The sequence below is a fragment of the Paralichthys olivaceus genome, chromosome 2 (genome assembly GCF_024713975.1).
Source record: "Paralichthys olivaceus isolate ysfri-2021 chromosome 2, ASM2471397v2, whole genome shotgun sequence".
Lineage (NCBI taxonomy): Eukaryota > Metazoa > Chordata > Actinopteri > Pleuronectiformes > Paralichthyidae > Paralichthys > Paralichthys olivaceus.
Genome location: NC_091094.1, coordinates 25,152,975 through 25,177,442, shown reverse-complemented (window position 1 = coordinate 25,177,442; position 24,468 = coordinate 25,152,975). Strand labels below are relative to the sequence as shown.

At 42.5% G+C, this 24,468-nt stretch overlaps 1 protein-coding gene across 3 annotated transcripts; it reads right to left on the bottom strand.

Moving 5' to 3' along the window:
• Positions 1-1,622: 1,622 nt before the first annotated feature.
• On the bottom strand, positions 1,623-22,960 carry wnt4 (wingless-type MMTV integration site family, member 4). 3 transcript variants are annotated; one of them, XM_069513200.1, is made up of 7 exons: positions 22,652-22,959; positions 22,252-22,578; positions 6,800-6,881; positions 5,469-5,622; positions 5,041-5,172; positions 4,511-4,653; positions 1,623-3,604 (listed from the first exon to the last, which is right to left on the bottom strand). In XM_069513200.1, the coding sequence occupies exons 2-7, from the start codon at positions 22,455-22,457 to the stop codon at positions 3,134-3,136; spliced, it is 1,188 nt and encodes a 395-aa protein (XP_069369301.1). In that variant the 5' UTR covers positions 22,458-22,578; positions 22,652-22,959; the 3' UTR covers positions 1,623-3,133. The 3 variants fall into 3 exon arrangements, with proteins under 3 accessions (XP_069369301.1, XP_019942616.1, XP_069369309.1); XM_020087057.2 differs by having other exon boundaries at positions 22,252-22,960; XM_069513208.1 differs by lacking the exons at positions 22,252-22,578; positions 22,652-22,959 and adding an exon at positions 9,950-10,018.
• Between the last annotated feature and the right edge of the window lie 1,508 nt (positions 22,961-24,468).

The following is a 24,468-nucleotide window of genomic DNA, read 5'->3' as shown; positions in this document are numbered from 1 at the left end:
TGCTTTGTCTAGTTTGCATTGGAATATTCTTGCCAGAGCAAGCTAATGTCAGTCAGTTTTGAAAAATTAAATCATATCAGGATGTTTCTTTGGAGAGTTTTAATGTTTTATCTATTTGACAGCTCAGTTGTTTTGTATCCTCTAGTTTCAGTTTCAATTAAAAGTAGAAGAAATGGCGTACATGTTAAAATTGTCATTGTTTTTACAGGGATTTGTAAAATCTGGTTGATGGTAGCAACACAGAATAAACTGATCACTGCTGTTTTCAGATGTTCTTTAATCTACTTATGTTGAATTTCGATCCATCAGCAGTAATTGAGCCATATATGTGTCTGTGGGATGTTTTTCCCTGTGAGGAGTCTGCGTAGATGTTAGGTATTAACAAAAAATGAGCTGAGAGTAGTTTCATTCCACAAATATATGTATCGTCCTTCATAAAACCATATTTGTAGCATGTTAATTTATACACACTCGCACACACACTAAGTGGTAAAACCCTGCTGTCAGCCTCTTGTCTCCACTACAACCACCGCAAACCACAAGAGGCATTAGAGTTATCTGACTGACTGTCTGACAGACTGCACACACACACACACACACACAAGCCCACAGACATTCCCAATCAGTGTGGCCACCACCACCCATCTCATCTAGGCCATCATGGCAGCCTAATGAAGCACAGATCCTCGCCATCGTAGGCCGAGAGCGGTTAGAGTTACACTTTATGCAGACGGGGAGCAGACTGGAACCAGCGTAAGTCAAAGATATTGCAGGAGAAAGAGCAGGAAAGCCTGTGTGTGTGTGTGTGTGTGTGTGTGTGTGTGTGTGTGTGTGTGTGTGTGTGTGTGTGTGTGGTGGGGGGGCAGTATTCTATTGATAGAGACAAGAGGAGGGAAAAAGCTTGTGCCATGTGGTCTGCATTTCACTGTAATCCCTGTTCTAGCCCGGTGTTCCTGCCTCTGTTCCCTCTTCAGCCCAAACCCAATCAGGCGCTCACTGAAACCCAAGCGGCCGCCCTGGTTCTTCCCCAAAACCAGACGACCAGGTTCCCAGCGCCGCGGGAAACACGTCCCTCTAACGATGCTTGATATACTGTATGTGAGGAGATTGTGTTTATAGGTGTCAGGGGTGCAGGGAAGGACCTCAGGGTGTAATGTACCTCACACAAACAGCACGCACATGCACACATATACACACACACACACACACACACACACACACACACACACACAGTGCATGCTGTGGTCACATAATAACGCAGCTGAAAGGCACGGGAAATGGACGATTTTATTGAAATATGTGTATGTCTGTCAGCAAGGCTGTGTGTGTGTGTCTGAGTGTGCATGTGTGTGTTTATGTGTGTGTGTGTGTGTGTGTGTGTGTGTGTGTGTGTGTGTGTGTGTGTGTGTGTGTGTGTGTGTTTTTCAGGGTCTGGTGGTGGAATAGAATCTGCTCTTTCACTTTCCATCTTTCTGTCCTCTCATGTTCTTTCTTTCCTTCTGGGCATCATCGTTTTTGTGGCATTCTTTCACTCTCACTCTCTCTCTCACACACACACACACACACACACACACATAAACACACACATGACACGTAGTTTCTTTAGAAAGAATGCACACCAGTCATTTTTGACACAGCATATATTCCGTATTAACATACATTCATAGGCAGTATAGTCTTCTTCAGTGTATAAGTCTTTACAGATCTACAGTATGTATCTATAATGATAGCACGTTATTATAGGAAGCTTGGCTTTATGGTGGTGGTACAAGACAACAAGAGAGTCCTGACAGTGGCTTGAGAAACTGTGTGTGTGTGTGTGTGTGTTTGTGTGTGTCAGAGAAATAGAGATAGAAACAGTGAATATGTGGTTGGATGCTTGTTGTGGGGCGAGAGCTCTATGTGCGCTTGGAGAGAAAGTGCTTCAGTCATCATGCATGGTGAACATGCTCGGCAGCCCTCTCAGACCCCTTTGTGTGTGTTTACACTGTGTGTTTGCTGGTGCATGCACGTTGCTGTGTGTTTACTTGTGTTTGCGTTAAGCCAACTAACATCTGGCAGATGGCGGGTCCAGGAGGAGGCCAAGATCTAAATCAATCCAAATGGGCACGCAACATTTTCACAACACGATGTTCATTTTAGATCTGATCTGGAATCTGTTTCAGTACAAGGTTTCTGGTTTCCTGTTGCAGGTAGCAGCGATGGATGAATACAGGGGTGTTTTGGAGTTGGTTTTAGTGAAGTGTGTGAGTGTTTTGTGTCTGATGCCCATCACCTGTCAGTGCTACTGGCCGACAGAAAAGACAGAAAGAAAGGAGCGGACAGTGGCTTTCACCTGTTCATCATCATCATCATCATCATTTTCATCATCAACATCATCATCCTCCAGGAAAGAGAGATAGAGTGTGTGTGTGTGTGTGTGTGTATGTGTGTGTGAGTGGAGCAGCATCAGGGCATTGCAGGGGGTAAAATATTGACCTAACAGCAACTGAACCCCAGCGCGGCACAGCCATGTTACACCGAGGATGCAAATCGCAGAAAGTCCATCCACGACATGCTCCTCTTTGTTGTTCAAGTCCTCTGACAGACTTGGCGTCTCCCTTTTTTTGACATCCATGAAATGAGTCACCGAAGCAGCAGCAGCAAGGAGAGGGCAAATATCACTCCTCTTGACCCCACCCCTTAATCCCACCCGTCCACCTGCCCACCCATGGGTCCAGTTTGTCCCTTATCTCCGCTCATCTGTCCCCTCCTCCTAGGTCCACCCCCCGTCAGTCTCAACAAATAAGTTAAACATTACAAAAATAATAAGCATCAATCACAAATCAAATATGAGAGTGAGGGAGGGGGACTGAAAGTGAAAGATGCTCTCTACTTGAGAAGAAACAATCTGCCTCTGTAGCTTTGTAGGAAATCCCATGCATAAACTACCCATATCCATACATGGTGGCATGAAATGAATAGAATGACCTTTGACCTCTGACCAGTAGTAGGCGAGCGGGGTGGGGGGGTTCGGTCAGGGGAAGAAGGAGCTTCACAAGTCCTCCTTGCTCCCTCAAGCCTTGTTAATTGAGAAATCGTGTGGGGGCGTTTGTTTTGTCCATCAGCAGTGCCTTCTACGCTCCCGATTCCATCACCGGCAGGTGTGCATCTCCACCATTTTGCGGCACTGTTTGCATTTGACGTAACAGCACCAGTGGAACTTGCAGCTGCACCTGTCCACCACCTCCACCTCCTGTGTCTGGAAGCCGCGGCCGCAGCACATCAGCTCGCAGCCGTCAATGGCCTTTGACGTTCTGTTACACTGGCGGCCCACCGTGCCCAGCATACCCGGCGTGCGTGGGTCGTAGTCGCAGAAATCTGGACTGGGGTCCAGGTAGACCAGGTCTTCGTCCGTGTGAGGTTTGAATTGGGAGTTACGAGGCACCAGGACTTTGGTGGTGCCCACCTTGCGCTGCTCCACCTCAGTGGCGCCGTCAAACTTCTCCTTGATGATGTTGCCCACCTTGCGGAATGGCGGCATGGCTTTCCAGCAGGTCTTCACCTCACAGGAGCCTGAGACACCGTGACATTTGCACTCCACACGCATGTGGGACAGGATGGCCTGCAGAGAAGCCAAAGAACCTCAGGTTAGCTGATAATAAGATGATGCTGATGAGTAATATCTGTAAAGAGGTGGTGCTCCAGACCACTGCCAGCATCCATCTCTCGAAAACAAACTCTTGTTCTTACTGTAACAACTATAACAGGGTTTTGCACTGCTACCAGAGCTGTGGACATGAGACTTGGACATGGGTCAGACAAATACGGACTGGGACTTGCTTTTGACTTAACTGCTGTGAGACATATTTCAGAGTCTCTAAAAACTTCCACATCACATATTGATGTTACATAAGATTAATTAATCTCAAATCATGTATTAAGTCTCTTGACATCCTTACTAAAGATTGTTTAGGTCTATTATTTATTATAAAAGATGTGTTCTCAGTTTTGTAAAACTCACCATTACAGCTGTGAAATGAAAGGTTTGAATATTTTCATTTTCATTTTACTGGGCAACATTCAGGGACCAACAGGAAATTTTCACTTGAAGATTTTTAACTTGACTTGAACTTTGCTTCGTTGAGATTTGATTTGGACTGAACTTAAATAAGACTCAACTTATATTGTTTGAATCTTGACTTGAACTTTGCTAAAAAACCTGACTTGGATTTATCTTAGATAACCTGAGTCTGGACTTGCAACTGTCTCATATAAATTGGCCTTTACTAAAACGACTTAAAACTTAACAGGACTTTCTCCAAAAGACTTCAATATACCCGACTCGGTTTTCATTTCTCTTTGTGTTGATTCTATTGTAAACTCCCAGACTCTTATGTAACACACACAACAAACTATGTCAAGGTCAAAAACTTTTTCCCTGCAACTTCTGAAAACATTTTCCTCTAATACTTGATGACGTGCAGTGTTCTACAAACAGGCTGATTTTCTTGGAAGAGCAGTGAGTTACCTTTCGTCCAGCCTCATTGTTGTGCAGGTTCATGAGAGCCCGACTGGACGACTGGCCTTTACTCCTCTCTCTCACATCCACAAAGGACTGAGAAAAGGCCACACCATACGCAATGTTGTCGCTGCAGCCCGACCACTGGAACCCTGGGACACAATTTTCAAATAGAGACAGAGTGGTTTTCTGAGTGGCTCTTTCCTCCCCGTTAAAAACATTGTATAATCACTACACTTTTACATTGGTAGTATATATATTACGTTTTACAGAAAAAATATTATTACTTTACTGATGCTGTAAAAGATCTGTCTATACACACACATGTAGAGAAGATGGCATTATTACGAACATTACATTATTACTGTCAGGTCTTTTCAACATAAAATGAGAACTGTGTGTGTGTGTGTGTGTGTGTGTGTGTGTGTGTGTGTGTGTGTGTGTGTGTGTGTGCGTGTGTGTGTGTGTGTACGTGTGTGTGTGTGTGTGTGTGTGTGTGTGTGAGCGAGAGAGGGAGAGAGAGAGAGGGAGAGACCTACCTTCTGGACTGACTCCATGTACATTGTGGTCACAGCCACATTTTTCCAGCTCTCCGCTGCTGCAGGCCCTCGTGACCGCAAACGCCACACTGGCTGCTGAGATGGCATACACAAAGGCTGCCTCACGGGTGCCTAGCAGACACACACATGCACAAACACAGTCATATTGTTTGACCATGGAACTGAAAGGAGCTTCTCACTCTGGATTTGAAAAAGAGTCGTGTATGTACAGATAAAGGGTATATTCAAGTCCAAGGGAGGGAGCCCAGACTTTAACGGACAGGAGGAGGTTAAACCACAAATGGAACCAAACTAAAAGTTGTTGCAATATTTTAAACTGACATGAGTCATGTTAAAATATTTTGTATATATTTAAGTTAACTGATTGGTTCTCTATAGTGAGGAATCACTGCAGTGTGTAATCTTACCCTGGGTGACCACTTTGCCAAACACAGGCATTGTCTCGAGCGTGGAACAGTTCCATCGACGGTTCCGAAACTGAAACTGACACTCATCTATCGCCAGCTGGGCTCCACGACGCACCGCATCCATCACCTCCACACTGCGCTTACAGATCTGAACCTGGAGCAGAAACACACAGTTGCTACGTGAAACTAAAGAAATGAATTTAGACACTGATGTGTTGGTATCAAATACACAAGATTGAAAGATAAGACTTTTAATGGCTTGAAAGTCTCAAAGAAGCATATTTGTTTCCAGGCGTTTATCAGCATGTACATGACACGTCAAATTCTGCTTCAGGGTATTATTTTACACATTTAATCCTTCTCTTTGAATGTAATGTTGAAGTATGATGCGATCCCTCCTAGTACCTGAATAAATATTGTCCTCATATGAATTACAGATACTAAATGATGTGTTATCACAGCTCATCTATAGACTCAATCTTTGCAACAGTGATTTTCAATTTTCACCTTTTCCTCAACCATCTGAAAGTTGTATTTCCTGCTGCTATTATTAATCAGTTATTTAATTTCAAAGTTTTTTGTTGAAATATGCCACGAAATAGATCTTAATGTGGGGATGTGCTGTCAAAGATGTGTGTGACTCACTGAACAGCTTGGCAACAGTGCAGATATTTTTCTCCAAATATTTTGTGCGAGCCTCAGAGAAGGCCAAAGACAGGGGTACGAGTTCAGAGATGTCAGTCACGTCAACACGCTTCTGGTCTGCGAGACTTCAAGACAGTTTTAGCTCTTGGAAGACATGGCTGTGGCTGATTCACAGGCTAAAAAGCTTCTTTTATTAGCTGAGACAGTGAGTTGTTTGCTCTGGAGTCTCCAGTTAGCGTTAGTTAATTTAGCTTTAATTTTGCAGAAACCTAACCTATTTTCCACTGTTTCACCTTTGAACTCACAAAATCTAGAGATTTAATCGGAATTGTATTATGTTCCATGCTTTGGTCAACAGGAACTAGTTGCAACAACAAAATCTAAACTTTTCGATGCATGCCCGCTCCACTTGGTGCACCATTGCAACCCTCCACATGTGAAAGCTTTTGTTCAGCCATATTGTAAAGACATCATCTATTTGAAAAGGACAGGTCTCTGCCATGAATGGGCTGTCGAACTAAACACAGGTGAATCTGCTTTTCTAAGAAAAGCCTCTACAGGCAGTGCAATGAGTCCCGCCATGTTTGAGCGTTTGTGTTAATTGGGTAACCAGGATGCATGAAAAGAACCATGGACACAGAGTTATCATGTTTGAATCATAATTGTCAGTAGTTAAAGGTGTGAACCTGTCTCTGGATGAGGCCTCGTAACCTCTCGCACGTCTCCTCATCCCTGATGCTTCCCACTGACGACAGCTTGGCCAAGTACCTGGCAGAAAAAGAAAAGCACACAAAAGGACCTTTTTTAATATTTTAAAAGTAAAAAGAATGTTATTCACAGGGGACTTTAAAGTACAAGTAGGAGATGTTGAAATGACCGAGTCTGATCTCTGCAGGTTCAAGAGGTAAATTCTAAGACACACACATGATTTCAACAAGTTACCCCCACATTTAATGTTTCGTTTCAAACCACGGTGGTTAAATTGGACGACAGGAGAGGAGAGTTTGTTCCCATGAGGTTGTGGGAATGTTTTGGGTAAATGTCTGGTACTGAGGACACTGAGAGGAGGGAAAGTGGTTTATCACACACACCACCTCCAGGTCAGGCAGATATCATAATCTGAGAAAATGGCATTGGTCTGGATGCCTTGACCCTCACACATCCACCTCACCTCACTTCAGTCTCATATCTCGTCGGCCAGCTGCACCCTACAGAAATAGGTTTTCTTCAGTGAGTGTCCCACAGAGGGAGCAGCCCTGATTATGTACTGTCTACACTGCAAAGTGTCTGACGACGTCATTTAAACACATGTTGAGTCTGTAAGTCCAGTAAGTTTTTCTAAAACAAAGAGAGAGGTGATAATTCCTCACCTGACAGACATTATTCTATGCACTTGATTCAAAGAAACTTACCACAAGTTGCACTGTAAAAAGTGGAAATTAGTTGCCATTTAGATTTTTCTCATTTGAATATTTAGACGTATTCCTATATTTTTATCACAAAATAGTATTAATTCATGTTTTCAGATTGTTTAATCACGATCTAAAAATCACAGAACACATGGGAAAACAAGTAGGATCCTGCGTACAATAGGCAGGTTTTGAATATCAAATGGCACTTAATAAAAACAAATTCCAGCAAAATTAACTTTTAGGCTGTTGCAAGTACAAGTAGACATGTTTTTCTCAGGCTTGTTTTCTGGTACTCAGGTTATGAGTTTCCCAAGACCACACATACCTCAGTGAAGCCCTGTCTGCCCATCTCTATCAAACCCTGACACAGATCCAGACAGCAAAGGATTCTGCCGTCAGATTATTGACAGTGGTCTTAGCAGCAGTGTTTTACACCAGAGCACATGGTTGATAGGTATGAGCATTTCTGCATGACATCCCGATTATTTATCTTCAAAGGTCCAGCTGGTAGCTACATCTCAGCTCTGTGAACCCTCCTGAGTCTGGTTGCTAACAGGACAGAAGTACTGGACGTCTAGCGTTAGTGCATGATGTTGTAGTATAATTAGTATATCATCCTCACACAGGTCAAACAGCTCCTCCCCTCCATTCACCCTTTCATCTCCTCCTCTCAACAGCCCAGATAATCTCTCCTCTCTTTCTCCCCGCCTCTTTGATGGCTGCCTTCTTCTCTTCCCATCCAGACAGTGTCAGTATTTAACACTCATCGCTGTGATAACCCCGCTCTCTCCCACTCCACCTCATCTCAGCCACATCCGCTCACATCCACCCTTGTTGGTGACCTCACTCGCTCGTAACGTTGACCACCACTGAGGCGTCATTATCATTAATATTCCTCAGAGTGTCTGCAATATCTTCATGTCTGGAAATCCATTCATTAGCATTAAGTGACTGATGTGTGAAGGATTGCTGTAGTTTCCCTCACCTTTGCAGACTGTTTGGTGGATTGCAAAAAAAAAAAACTTGACTGGCTCTGATAAGGGCACTACACTACCCAATAAAAGACTAGCTGCTAAACATAGTGGGTCATTTGGCAGCTAAACAGCCAGGTATTTCCCTTAAGGAACTGGTGGAGACCAAAAATAGAAACAAAAGGATCAGGTGGATGGAAGCAAATTAAGTAAAACAATGGAATGTTTTTTTGCTGTGTATTTCTTGTATAAATGGATAACTGTTTGTGGTAGTGGGGGGTGGTTAGTGTCGGTGGCAGGAGGGAGAGAGAGGGCAGGTGGCTCAGGGAGAGAGTCTGATTGTGTACAGGTGTACTGCATTGGCTAATGACTCTCTCCCCACCTTATATCATCAGTAGCATGCTTGGACACGACACACACACACACACGAGGAGAGGCTGTAGGCAACCCGGAGAAGCGCAGCTAACGAACACTGAGATATGCATGTGTATATGTGTGTGAAAAGAAATTAAGTTAAGTTAACCGACTGCTGACTTGCATCTTCTGTGACGAGGAGCCCGCGGTGGCACGAGCGTGTTACACTGTTTTTTTAACATATTCTTCATGAAAGTACGGCTGTGTTTTCAGCTCGTTCTTCTGCTCCCACAAGGTCAGAAAAATCAATCCGTGCAGATTTAACAGAGGAGTCTCGTTCATTCGTTGCAAGGATGCCAATGTAATGTCACATGTAACAAAATATGTAACCAAACATCATTTACAAACAGTTTGGATCACACAGTCAATTCAGTTTCACAATTTTAGAGGAACAACAGCGTGACTCCGACTCTCTTTGAACAGAAAACCAGAAAATGAAAAGAGGTTCAAAACAGGCTTCACTATCTATGAGGTTATTTCTCAACAGGTCCCCCTCATGCCCCCCCCCTTCCAGCTCAGCTCTGCCCTGCACTGATTTACTCCACTGCAGTTGTGAGGCTTTCATCAAAGCCATGTGGGATGTTTGATCCCCCTTTGTTGTTTGGCGTAGCCCTGGGCAGGGCACTGCGTTCGGGCTGAGGCATCCAGCTGGGAGAGCATCAGACAGAAAATACGCGACAACAACAGAGAGCTGCTCCACCGACGGGCAGCACCACACACACAAAAAGACACACACACAGCATCCCACTGGCCTGACATTCACCCTGGAAACATTTAATAAACATCGGATAAGCTGTTATTCAGGTGATGTTCCTGCGTGTGTGTATATACATGCGTGGGAAAAGTCTAGTGCAGGCCTTGAGCGAGTGTGTGTGAGAGTTTGCTGCCCTGTCTCGTTTTATCTGCTCATTCTACTGTGTGTACCCTTCACTTCCCAGAGACGAGGTTAACAAAACACCTCAACGCAGAGACACAGGAGTCAAACCGTAGAAGGACAGAGCAACACACACACACGCACCCACACACACATGCATCATACCACATCTCATCTTCATTCCTCTCCCTCTTCTCTCTCTAGCCTCTGGTGGTTGCGTGCTTAAATCCCAGGGGCCTAAGCCCAGTGGAGCCAGTCATGTTGTGAAGGCTGCCATGTGTAATGCAACACAAACACACAGCGGCCTGCGAACACACTAGTGTCCAGGTGGAATGCTCCGTACCTCCCACCCTGAGCCCCCCACAGACTCAAGGGAGGCTAAAACTGAAAATGCGAGATAATTTCAAGCAGAGGAGACACTATGACGCACGTTCTTATCTGCAGACAAGAAAACGAAGGATAAAACGCATATATCAGCTTTTAACCTTTCTAAATATGAATTACTGCATTTTCAATTCAAATAGTTATTATCAGATTAGGTGCTTCAGTGTAAGAGTGCTGGATTCATGTTTTAGTTGATCAAAACAAGAAATAAATCAACAATTTTAATGGTCAAATCATAGTTAAGTCATACGTAACAAAACAATCTAAACTCAGCTTCATTTTGAATGAAGACAGAGAAGGAGCTGAATCTTAGATATGGCCTATTTTGTTGCACATACTATCACCACAAGCTCAGTTTTTGTTGACATTTCCTGGAAATGAATTTCTTGCAGAAAGTTAGCTTAGCTGAGCATAAAGAGTGGAAACATCTTGCATAGCTCTGCCTGAGAGAAGATCCATGTGCATCCTTTATGCTCTGTAATAAACATGTTACTCATTTTCTAAACTGGACTGAGGTATAAAAACTGGAGTGAAACTATTTTTGGGGTGGTTTTGTATTAAGAATAGCAACCTCACATTGAATGGAATTGGCATTATTCATTACTCATGTATGTTTCCAAAAATGTATTTTTTTAAGACAATAAATTAAAAAAAATGAATTTTTGGCTTCTTAATGAAATTTAAGAATTTCCTAATTTTTTATCTTTGGATTTGTAGATATTCCTTTTCTAATTCTGTCAATTCTAGGGAAATCTAGGTCAGTAGTTAAGATACCTCAACCTTATACAATCCACTGTTTTCTATTTTTATGTAGTTCAAGGTTAAGTCCCATGCACCCTTCCTATACCTTACTCCCATAAAACACTCATTCTGGCTGAAATGTATCTGACCAATCAATTTTCCGCAACTCTGGGTTGAAACTCTCTCAATTCAACATTGAATATATTGCTTATAAAAATATTTTTACATCTTTAACTATAAAGGAAGAGCAGTGCAGAAAAGGAACAAACAGGGGAGAGGACGTAAGGAAGCTGGATGCATCTGCATGACAGTAAACACACACACACACGCACAAAGGGACACAAATGCTCACAAACTGTAGCTCACTCTCTGCCTCCATCATCTCTAATGTGTATTTATATGAAAATATCCTGGTGTTTGCCTTTCCAGCACTGAGCACACAGCGGAGGTACACACTGACAGGTAAATATAGCATGGATTGGAAATGCAAGGAGCAGAGCTGCAAGAAAGAGTCTAAGAAACGTCTTTTCTACTGAGCTGCACGGCTCTTAAAGGAACCAACAGAACTGCAGGCAACGCTGCAACAACAAGTTACAGTCGAGGTTTTACTTGAGGCACAATATTTTTCTTTAGTTTCAGACCAACAAACTGCCATGAGGAGAATTAAACTGAAATGAAGCGACAGCTCAGTTTCACAACCACAAACAATAAAGCTTCAGATTCAGCGCTGCCAGCAGAGAGGCTGCAGGAGACTTCAAGTAAAGATAAATGCTGGTGTGACCTGAGCTAACCCTCCCTGTCCCGTCTGCAGTGGACACCTACTGTATGTAAGACATGTTGTGACCTCTAGAGGGCACTATTCTCCCAGTTTACCTGTAGATATCTCACTCTAGAGAACAGTTTTAGACGTCAGTGTGTTGGCAGTTGAGGAAAGACTTTATACAGCGTTCACCTTATTCCTGAAAAGTGTCTTCCAGCTGCCCATTGCATGTCAATGTGAATAACGTACTGGTTAAGTTCTTAAATACAAATATGTGGTTAAAAAAGAAACATTATCAATTTATCTTGATCAGTTTTCTGAATTGAACGTGTGTTTATTAGTTTTTAAAGGTCTGTGACTTTTAAAAAGTTGTGGTCTGTAATTCAGACCATTCATGCTGCTGTTATTTTTCCTTCCAAAGTAGCAGGTGGGGAAAAAACGATAAAATATAAAATACTTGGATTTTCTTCACCTTGTACTGTCCTTGTACTGACACCATTCATGATCATATATTCCTGAAGACTAAGAAAAAGCACAGCTGCAAAGAAAACAAACATGGCTCTTAGTGACCGCTGTTGACCAACAAATATGAGACTGACCTTTGAACCTGAGTCAAGTCCACTGTCAGTGAGCTCCTGTCCTGCTACTGACACCTTGACCCTTGATCTCTGAAAATCAGATCCAATGTTTTTGCCATATTTGTCACAAATTCACTGTAATGTATGTCCTTATTACACACATCGCTCTGTGGTGCCAATTGACAGAAAACACATGTCCATTAAAACAGTGTATCACTGCATTAAGAAGAGCCATTAACCACCTAAACAGCACATCAGCTTCATGCTATAGTCATTTTCAGACATGAACTCCGGTGAATGTCCTCAGAACTGGGCCTGGACTTTCTCCGGAGTTTACCTTTTTACACATGAACAATGCAGTTGGAGATTCTTCGCCCGTTCACATCAGGGGTCGTGCAGCATGCAGGATGTATAAAGTTAGAAATTTCGCTGCTGAGATCACAGATTTTTGTTTACAGCACATTGACACCTGCATCAGCACTTATCACCAAAAGCTTGCTTGATATCTTTGTCTTCTACGTGTGAGGCAGTGCCTTTTCATCCTGAGATGTTTGCATTCTTTTAGTTTTTTCATTATTGCGTCTCTCACATTAGAAACACCATTGACACACCCACTTGCTCCTGGTGAATCCTGTCTGTGGGGATCTCCTGCTGTGTTTTCTCATCGGTTCTTTCAGACATTCTAGTTTTCACTTGAGGGCAAGCAGGAAAAACTCAGCAGAAACTCCAGAGCCTCTCCCTCAGACATTTGCTCTGGAGATTATCTGGAGAGCATGCCGGTGCTCGAGCTTGACTTTTAGAGGAAATTGTTTGATACTTGTCGCTCATAGTTGAATACATGTAAACACCTTAACATAAACACAAAGGCATTAATGTGGTGGATGTGGGAACGGCTGCAGTTTAGAATGACCCTTTATCTTGATTGCAATGCTGTTGATGTCATGTTAAAGATGATGGGAATATCAAAACTATAGTTCAAAAATGTATGTTTTCTATAGATAATGTGTGCTTTGAAACGCACAAACCATTCAACAGATGGATATCTCACTGAGAATTAACCAAAACATCCAAAAAACAACAAAGCTTTGGTGACGTTCAGTCAATGGTTCCCAAATCTGAGGGCGGTGGTGGTAATAATGGGTGGGCAGGTCATTGTATTGAAAGACTAGGTGGATCTAATTTTGAGTCATTACACTCAAAATAGCCTTTTTCTTTCTGTATTCAGGGACAGTTACAATAAATGTAGGAGGGAGACAGTACCTCGAATGGAAAGAATGAAAGATAAGAAAGAGGGAGGGGGAGAAAATGGAAAAAGGACGCAGGGAATCACGTAAAGTCCGACAGTGCAGAAGAGAAAAAGGAGAGGAGGCAGGGAGGAATGAGACGGGAAAGAGTTAATGGAGAAAATAAAAACTACCTGATGAGTTCAATCAACACTTATATTGTGTGTGTGTCTGCCAGCACTTGTGTGGTTGTGTGTGTGTGTGTGTGTGTGTGTGTGTGTGCCCACACGTGTCAGAGTGTATTTTTAATTCTGCTGGCTCCACTAGAGCTCATTTCCCCCTAAAAATAACATGCTCTGCCAATACCACAACCCACACTCACACACACACACACACACACACACACACACACACACACACACACACTCGCACAGACACACACACACAAACACACACATTTGGGAAAAGAGGCCCTAAAAGCCATGAAATTAACCTACTGCTTGGTGTAAGCGCTGGTGCCCCAAACGACTAGGAACCAATTAGTGTGTGTGTGTGTGTGTGTGTGTGTGTGTGTGTGTATTTAAGTCCACGTGTGTCACTATAATGTACGTGAGCACCAGCCTCATCCAACTGTCCTGTGATTCTTTGTTCTACTTTCTATTGTATTTCAGGTGATGTAACCAGCGCTGTCTGTAGCTTTCAGGAAACAATAGCTGTGAACAGCTGATTGTTTCTAAATGCAGGACTTGGCTGCTGCTGATTGCTGTGCTATGTACCTGTGACCGTTTGGGTTTGAAGGTAAACTCAGCTGGATTGCTAAACATGGCTAAAAGCAGCACCTAAGTGGCATGGTGGTGGACGTGTGTTGTTGGGGTTGGTTGGACAAAGATTATCGACATGTGTGATCATAATAGCTTTGGTGCAGCTCTCTGCATTTCTGTGAAACATCATCCGCTAGCAGGTGTCCACCCTTAGTTTTCAATGTATTTTCTAGAACGCTGAAACATGTCTTTGGATTTTTCACGTGATATTTTGCCATTTCAGCCTTTCTACACAAGACTAATAGTCGAAAGTTACACTAAGTGCTCTGGCATCATTCGGTTTATTATTGTTACAAATCAAATCCAAAAAGTATTTAACAAATGGAAATTTTGAAAATCTAATGGCTGCATGTCAAGTCAGTAAAGGAATCATGAGGATGTTAAACTACAAAACACAAATGCAACATCATGGTGAGGCAAGAGGAAAAGATAGGATCACTAAAGTCAGTATGATGCATCTTCTGGACTCCATGCATGTCTGTACAACATCCAGCATTAGTAGCATGTCCAGATCTGCTGGTAGATTGACAAACCAAAAGACAGGTTGAAAGTAATCTGTTATTAACCAGCATCTAAGTCACCGATCAGTAAGACTGTAAGTGGTCAATCAGTTTCCAGTGGACGTTGATCTCTCTGACCCATTAAGTCAGTTTTGTGATATTAAGTAGTTTGTAGGCCAATTGTACTATATGTCAGACAAGGGACAAAAATAACATTGAATGAATAAGCAAAGTTTTCAAATGTCCAACAGTTTAAGACACCAGCTATTTACAGTTAATGGCATATTGATGATTAGAAACAGAGGCTTAACATTGATTATTTAGAAACTTACATTTACAAAAACTAAATACATTAGCTCATGCTTTGGTCTCCACCAACAGCTCACAAGATCTTCTCTCTTACACAGATACAGACAGCTTGTCCCAGCTTGTTTGCCAAAAATGGGTGTCGATGTTATTACATTGATGAGAGCATAACCATGCCTAGAATGAATTACAAATGCTCCTGTCCTTTTGGCAAATGTGTGGTAAGCTACATTTTTGATAATGGCCTTTTAAAAGTCAATGAGCTACAAGATGAGAATGAGATTCAAATAATTTGTATATTAATAAATTAGGAGAGGTATGATCCATGCAATTGGAAATTTGAAAAATTTTACAAGTTTAAGACTTTGCAATGACACTGAAGCAAACTGCATGTGAGCTGGATAATACACGAGATATTAGACAAGTCACTACAAGACCAATGATTTGATCTCTTACGTTGAAAATGTGGATTCAAAAATTCATAAAGTTGTAAACTGAATCAAAAGTAAGTTGCATCCATATCTGAATTCAATGAATTCATGGTTGTATTATTTTCAAATCCATTTTTTGATCACAATTGATAACAAGATAAGCTTGCTTGTGAAGTTGAAATCAGTCATGCACAGTGGGCAGGCTTGAACATGCAGCATTTACCCCTCCTGATTACTGTTTACACAGTTAACACACATGTGTAACTTATGTGTTGTGCACAAGTTTGTATGTATAAAGAACTCTCTGTGCACAAGGTTAGGATTCATTTCAGCATGCTTCTCACTTTTTTGGTACCTCGCCTGAACAGAATCCTCAGGTTTTACATTTTGACTTTTTGTTTGCAGACTAAAGTGAAGCATTGAACACCACATTAAATGCCCTTACAAGTTCCTAATGCTCAGTTAGCTCTTGCTGTGATAATTAGGGGGTATTACCCTGGACAGGGACGTAGGGATTTTAAAAGTCTGCCACTGTGAGCCCCACACAGACAATACTGAGATACTGTTGCCACAGATTCTATGAGCGAGCTGCGAGCTACAACTTCAGCTCCATGTTTTTAATCATAATTTGAATAATTGTGTTCACATTTTGGCAAAATATTAAAAATTAACAACATTAAATTACACTGAATTAGTTATTAGCACTTCCTGTGTGCAGTGTTCCTATTGATAAACAATCACTTGATTACTTTGATAGATTGAAAACAGCTTTATAAAGGTCAAAATGAGAGGTTACACAAAAACTGTGTATATTGTTGAAGAGGTTATATTTGACTTTTCCTTTGTGTGTTAGTAGAATTACACAACAACTACTTGACAGATTATCATGAAACTTGGTGGAAGGATGCAGTGTGAGTCAGGAAAGAACCCAGTAAATGTTGGTGAATCTAAAAAAATGGGTGTATACTGAAAGTTTTTTTCACTTTCCTTGCTGCGTTTCTCACAGAATGAATTCAACCTATGGCGGTAGTGGGGTGGACGTGCATGCGCACAAACATTGTTCTGTAGTGCAGCAGTTTCCGAGTGACGGAAAGTGAAGTATACAGGCTAAAGATCGAAAGACAAGTTCTCGTCTGAGAGTCAGAACTACATCGTATCATGCACAACTGCAGATGAAACTATGAGGTCTGACAGTCTGTATGGACAGTGACAACTTTATGGACATAATAGTACTTCACACAGCTGTACAATACAGAAACAGAGCAAAACAAAAAGTAAGTGATGTCTCTCGGGAAACACTGCTTTAAAATGGCATCATCCTTGGTGGAGGTTTGTGCCCTTCAAGTTTCTGTGTTGAGTCTGATTTGACTGAGTTGCAGTAATTGATAGATTTAGTACCTCCACGAGTTATGTGTCACTCTCAACAGTTCTGTAACTGCCGACCATATTGACATACAGGCCTAGTCAGTAGCACTGACCTTCACCTGACACTTTCACCACATGCAAAACTCCCCCTCCCATGTATTTGCAGATGCTATGATTGAGATATTTTGAAACATTTGTAAGAAAGGTGACTGTAGTTGCTGTCTAGCCAATGCATTCAGTATACATTTAGGAATTCAATCAGCTGTTCACAGCCCGGTGTAGTGTCTCCTAAAAACCCTGTGCACCTCTGTGTGTTCATTTCTGTCTCTCATCTTTCAGCAACCCTGATGTTTCCTCGTCAGCCCCGAGCTGTCCTGGCCTTAATCTGGTCACCCTGAGTGATTCCCTGTGGCTCCAAGCGTGTCACGATAATTGTACGCACGCTCTGGTGACAAGAGTTCTCGAAATAACATGCCGCAGCTTTACCACATTCATGTGTGTGTACGTGTGTGTGTACGAGGCGCCAGCTTTTACCGGAAGTACCGCATACCCAAGGGCTCTGCTTTCTCTGGTTACCCATCAGCTGCCATCTCTTTAGGTTGTCCAGGAGACAAGCAGACAATATATGATCACATGCACTTACACACTCACAAAGAAACTGAAAGACAAAGAGAGGGACACAGAAAGAAAGAAAAGACCAGTGTTTGTGTGTGTCTTATTCCTGCTTTACATAAATGGACTTTGACGATAACTGTGACAACCCTCTCTCTGCTGTGTTTGTCCTCTGCGAGGTGGAGAGGACTGTTTGCTTGGACCTGCAGCATCTGGGCCGAGCCTCTCAAACATGAAGAACGACCATTTTGGTCCGCCTTCCTCTCTCTCTTTCTCCCTCGGCATTGTCCCCAACCTTCCTCCTTTGTCTCTTTGGTTTGTTACACCATACAACACCCTATACGCCAAACTCATTGCACACACAATTGTACGCCAAACTCATTGCACACACAATTGTCGCCTGTCCTATTGATACACCTCACGGTTATGTTGAATTATTCTGATGTTATTTGGGGTTCAATAAATGACCTAATGCAACTCTATTTTATTGCCAGCCTCGTTGTCGGGTGATAACACAACCATGACACCAGGAATAGCAAAGCAATATTTAACATAAACCAGAACATTTGGTGATAATATATGATTTTCCAATCATAGTCATCTCCACACTGGTATCTCTTGCTTCATGTTGACAGCAGCACATGGCATCCAAACTTGAACTCACTGTTCCCTACTGAAAGTGAAGTGTTTGAAAAGCAAACACTCGACTCTTTCTAGGTTTTAAAAGAGACGAGCTTTCCTGAACAAACATCTGAGGTTTCTAATCCTCTCTGCAGAGCAGATTCATGACAGTTTAACTAAACAAATAAATGAAGACGAGCAAGGCCTCTTGTTTTCTGTCTTTTCTTTAGACACATGCCAGATGTAATCCTTCTTTTACCACAGGAGTGGTGAGCGAAATGATTTACAACTACACTCAGGTCAGTATCTGAGATCTTTTGAAGTACATCTCAACATTTTAAATAACTTCTGAACCAACTGATTCAGTCAAAAATAGTGAGTAAACAGTAATTATGGTAGAAAGGTAGAGAGAGTTTAAAGCCATGCTTGCTTGAGCTGAACATGAATATATCCACCATGACTTGTGTGACTGCTACTGATGTTGATATTAATCAGGTATAATGTTAACCATCTTATTTAATGTGTCTGCATACTAATGTCTGCTAAATGAAATGTTGTTCGGCCAAAGTATTGGAAAAATGGAAATTTGATGATGTCACTCAAGTCAGAGGATCAAAATGATTTCTATTCATCCTCAGAGAAGCATGAGTGTCCGATTTAATTTTGTAGATTAATGATCCCCACAAGATGAAATGTCTTGACAGCTATTGCATTCATGCCCACCTCGGAAGGAATTGTAATCAGGTTGGTGATCCCTTAACTAGTTCCCTATAGACAGTGGTTCCCCAAACTTTTTCAGTTTGAGATCAAAAAGAGAAATGTGTTATCTCCCGAACTTAAAAGAATACATGATAATATCAGCAGTCGCAGTTTACATTAACAAGTAATGTTAGCTACAAAGAAACAAACCATTTAAATGCTGGGCAACAAACAAGCTGATGTACTTTTCCATTGTCAAAACATTGTCTATTGAAAGTGTCTCCTTTGCTAAATTCTTGCCCTGAAGATGTCGGTCCAATTTGTTCATGCTTGGAAAAACAAGGCAGAAATGCAACAAAGTTCGCTGGAACAATTGATGTTGTCTTTTGGAATTTGCAAAATATTACTGTCAAGTTATTCTATGGCTAACAGCTGTGTGCATGTGCTGCATTGCAACTGGTTGCCATTGTTCTGCACCCAGCCTGGTAATTACTGACTTTTTGCCATTGCTGAGGGCGATGCGATTTATATATTCCATCAAAAACAAAAATGAACAAAAAGACAGATACGCAGACCTGGAGCAGCGTGCAGGTGCAGCAGAAGCAGTCAGTGCAGAGTCAGAGGCTGAGGAGGTGGGCGATGACAGACAAACTAATGAAAAGTAGCACTGAAATCCCTTTTCAGCAGCGGCACACTGAACGTGACTCAGCAGCCACCGAGATTTGGCAAAGTGATTGTAAAGGTGCTGAAGGTGCCAGTCAAAAGGTAAAGGTCCAGGCCAGGCTGCAGTTTAATGTGAAGCACGAGCAGCTCAGATGAAACAGTGGACTTCTGTCAAATATATATTTAGTTTTCGCATACAACAGCATGAGGGCCGCTGTTCATCATTTGTAATTATTATTAATCTTCTGAGAATTGCATGATTAATAAATACTGATTATATATAAACCAAAACCCTGAAAGGATTCAGACAACCAGAATTTTTTTTTGCTATTTTTTTGTGTGGTCGTAAAGTCATCACTTTCGCAAATAATTGCAACACAGAAACAAAATAGTATGAACCACAACACAACGTCTACAGTGGATAGAAACATGAAGAAGAGTAATGATGTCAGCACCAAACTTTTTTCCAATGCCATGGCTACGTTCTCTATAGTACTGAAACAGTTTTTAGGTAAATAAACATAAATACCAAAAGCAACCACTGTTTTGTTATAAACGCAATACAAATCTAATCTGAACACATGAAATGATAAAATGCATTAAAAACAGCCTCAGTCATGTAGATGGACACTCCTCCTACCCTCAGATGAATTACAGAACAGGTCCATCAGGCACTGGCCCAGGGACCCCTGACCCCTTGTGCTCCTAAGTAGGAGAGGATCTTTTACTTGTCTCACGATCCCTTGATGCCCTCACATCATTTCATTGGAGTATGTCATCCACAGTGAGCTAGAGTACGAGATAAGTACATGACGCCGCAGTGAGCGGGTGGCTCATGAAGACAAATAGAGAGCATACCCCCATGTGTATCACACTTGAAATGAACACCCATGTTGCTGTTTCCAATCAAGTGGTGTTGTGGTAAACTTCTCTGAATGTGCAGTGACTTACTCAATGCATGTTGTACAGTTCAATCTCTTACTGCTTGTATACAGCAGTAATCTAAGTGCTCTTCATCCTGCGACCCTGAGTGTATTGACAGCAGCGTGAAGGTGAGACTAAGGTGCTGAGGACTCAGATTTACAGTCCTCAACAGTGCAACCCCGTAGAGCGGACTGGCAGCTCGGCAGCTTGCCTGTACATGCCTGCTCTGCGCTGCTGTCACCACGCCTTCAGCCCTGAACAGCACAATTACCTCTGCACTCAGTGAGGTAGGCACTGCTGTTTGGCATGGCCTTGATTTGACTTATTTTGGTGAATCTGTCAACAATGTCGGTTAGGCCGTCTGCAGCGCTCAGCCGATGTAAACATGGCAGGCTGGGGTGAAACTATTATGACTATTACACATGGATTAACACAAGGAAATTAAATGCAAATACAAAAGTCAACATGCAGTCACTGTCGGCAAAGCAGACACTTCAGTCGTAAGATTCTAAGAGTAGGTGAGTGTGCAGTAACTGTACCAGCGTCAGGTATAACTCGTATCACCTGAGGAGGGTCCTCCCTGAGTGATGAGCGAGGCTTGTAAATTAGCAGAAGCCGAGAGGAATGAATGGCAGTGCAAAATGGAGTGGAGCCTGCGGAGGAATGCAGAAACCCACCTGGCCACCTCCCACAGGCTGCTGGGAGAGCAGGCACACACATGCGACCCGACCGACCGGCCCCAGGAAGAGGTGGCACTGTGCAGCTCAGCTACAGGCTCAGAGTTACCCTGCAGTCTGACTATTCCAACATCCTCCACTATGAAATTAAGGCTTTTTCTGACCATGTAGTTTGATATTATTTCTAATCTGCAGGGATATCCTTATGATATTGTCTTAAGGTCATGTAAATGTTTTGCGTTCACCTGCAGGATTTAATAACTGACTATAAACTTCTATTTTATGTAATAGTACACTAAGCATTTCAAAACTATTGTAAGACTAAGACACAGTTTTTACATGGAGTTCTTTTAGCTGACATGCAGCTGAACTATCCCAAACCTCCCTAATAATGACTGTATTAATTCTTTCTTTATTCTTTCTCTTGAAAATAACATCAGTGTTGACAAAACCATAAGATTTAGAGTTGTAGGATTGTGAAGGATGCAGGGCAGAGGTTTTATTGCTCTGGGAACTCTTCACTGTTAGTTTTCACATTTTTATTGCCATTTACAAGAACATTAGCACATTAAGTTTCACAGCCTCCACTAAACAATCTCAAATCTCTCTACTGCACCATTACTAACATTTACTGATCCGATTCCAAAGAGCATCTCCTCTCAAATGTGAGCAGAAAGATATCAGTGTGAAAGAAAAACTTAGTCACTTAACTTTATATGCTGTTTCCTGCAGGCTGCACGCGAATATTATAGTCATAATTCCACCTGCCATTATATATGATATGAATATATATATTACCTGCAGGGTGCAATGTCCTTTTTCAATGAAGGAAATTTAGCTTTAAGGAGACCTGCGCCTTTCTAAAAAGAACATGTGCTTTCTCACTTGTGTAATGGGGGATGTAGCGGTGTTGGTAAGTTATTAAGTCTGGGGGAGACAGAAAGAGACCTGCATGAGGGAGTGTGTGTGAGTGTGTTTGGATAGTTAACAATTAACCTGAGCGACCACCAAGCTGGAGGGACAGAGGAGGAGGAGGCTGTGAAGATGAGGAGGAGAAAGAGAACAGGTGAATGCTATAAGATTGGAGATGGAGAGGAGTGAGTGTGGTGCGCACTCTGAAATCAGGATCAGGGTGAGAGAGGCGGCGTGGAGTCCAACTTACAGCCAGTTACTGGCGTTGGCGGAGAGGAGCGCACAGCAGAGCATCAGGACGCACCGCAGAACACATTCCTCGGTCATCTCGAGAAGGATGGAGGGGAGGTCGATGTGAGCTGAAATAATCCCGAGGTGGACAGGGTTGGTGGAAAAGAAAGGAAAAAAGAAAAGGCGGCAGGGTCCGGAGATGTCTGTTAATCCATCATCCCGCATCCAGTGGGTCAGGCACCGGGGAGGCGCGCAGCTCCGCGATCCGTCACCCGGCTGTCCCGTCCCGCGCCCTCTGCCACTCCTCACTCAGAGGGGACAGGGTGACGGGGAAAAAAGAGGGATGCTAAAATAAAAATGATATAAGGTCAAATCTCTGGAGCCGCTCGAGCTCAATCGGACCCTTCTTCTAAACCAACCTGTGCGCTTTCTCTCTCAGCCGCGCGTAAACGTGAGCCGGGAGAGATGCGTGTGGAGGTGGACAAATCAAAGCCAATTGACCGAGCTTCCCGGTGGATCTTCTTACTCCTCCACCTCCTCCGCCTCTCTGAAGGCTTATCACTTTCTGCCGGGTCCTGCACTCCTGTCTTGTCTGCGCGCCGCGGGCTCTTCAACGCTTCCCGGACGCATACACACACACTCTGAGCGTAAATACGCACAGATCCTCCTCACACACCACCGTCCCTCGGTGTGTCTGCCTGAGGAGAGAGTGTGTGTGCTGACTTTAGTTGAGGGGCGGTCCGAGGATGTAGAGGTATGGCAGAGATGGGAGTTTTCTGGGGATGAAGGAGGAGCTGCTAAGGTACTCTCTCTCTCTCTCTCTCTCTATGTGTGTGTGTTTGTGTGTGCGTGAGTGTGTGTGTATGTGTGCGCGTGCGTTTTAGAGGTCTCCTGGGAGGATGCAATAGCACAGCCATTCACTTATGCCCTCCCCAGCCACCGTCCACTCTCCAACACACATTACACACATAAACATACTGTCCTGCAAACACACACGCACACACACGCTTCTTGGCAGCACTTCACTCTCTCTGTCACACACTCAACCAAATATTCTGCGGTCAACAGTCTATTTAAAGCTTGGCTGCAAAATGTCTGCATTTGAAACCAGCAAATCCCAAATATGACAAATGTCAGCTCCACACTACTGATTGATGAAAACGCTGTAGGTGGATAATAAGGTGAGGCAGCCCTGCTGGCCTCATGTAACACCACTGAAGGCTCTGCGTGACTCACCTGGTCCTGGCTGAGAACATGAGCGGGCTGCAGGCTGAGAACTGTAAGATGATATTTAAAGAAATATATTTACATAACAAAAGCATTGAAATTAGGAAAAAAACATGTACTTTTTTCAACTTTGGATGATCAATGCTGCCTTGGTCCATCAGATGACTTTTTCTGCAAAACTCACAGGACATTTCAGCAGAGGGGATCCCACATTTTCCAAATATATGTCAGACTGGATTATGGGTAATTTGTAGAAAAGGGTACACAAACATGTAGAGTATTTCTGTTTCAAAGATGGCAGCCATAGTAAACATGAGCGCTGGATGAAATGATTTAAATGATCATAAGCCACAGTGGTTTAAGTGAAATGATGAGACAAGCAGATATGGGACCTTTACTTTGAAGTTCTTTAAAGGTTCAGTGTGTAGAATTTAGTGACATCTAGAGGTGAAGTTGCATGTTGCAGCTGAACACCCCTCACCTCACCCTCCCCTTTCAAACATGAGAGAGAACCTGTGGGAACCTTCAGTTGTCATAAAAACTCACAAGGTTGTTGACTTTGTCCAGTTTGGATTACTGTAAAAACATGGCGGCCTCCATAGAGAGGACCTGCTCCTGATGTAAATATAAAGTATTTTAATATAAATGGCCCATTCTAGGGTAAAGAAAAACACAATTATTACAATTTAGATGAAACAGCATCACTAGGATTATTTTATATTCAATGTCTGCCAATAAATCCTTTTCACCTCAGTCTTACACACTGGACCTTTAATAGTAAAACCTGGGTCTAAGAAGCTGATAGTAATAACAAAACTGTCATAATAGTAATACTATATTAAATCTAACATATAGGAATATCAAGATTTGAATGATCCCAGGGGGAGAGTTTTGCCTCCCAACACATTTTTCGTACATATTTTTCCTACTTGTATTCATATTATTAGTGTCTATCCAGTGACTGACTCATAAGATAGAAAGAGAAGTAAATGAAAATAAACACAAATTA

Bases quoted from the DNA above. Each gene is read 5' to 3' on its own strand.
- wnt4 (XM_020087057.2), bottom strand. From the start codon at position 22,457: ATGCGGGATGATGGATTAACAGACATCTCCGGACCCTGCCGCCTTTTC. The intron at 4,654-5,040 runs GTAGGTCTCTCC...ATTGTGTCCCAG, and splicing joins ACATGGAGTCAGTCCAGAAG to GGTTCCAGTGGTCGGGCTGC. The intron at 3,605-4,510 runs GTAACTCACTGC...GCTTCTCTGCAG, and splicing joins ACAATGAGGCTGGACGAAAG to GCCATCCTGTCCCACATGCG.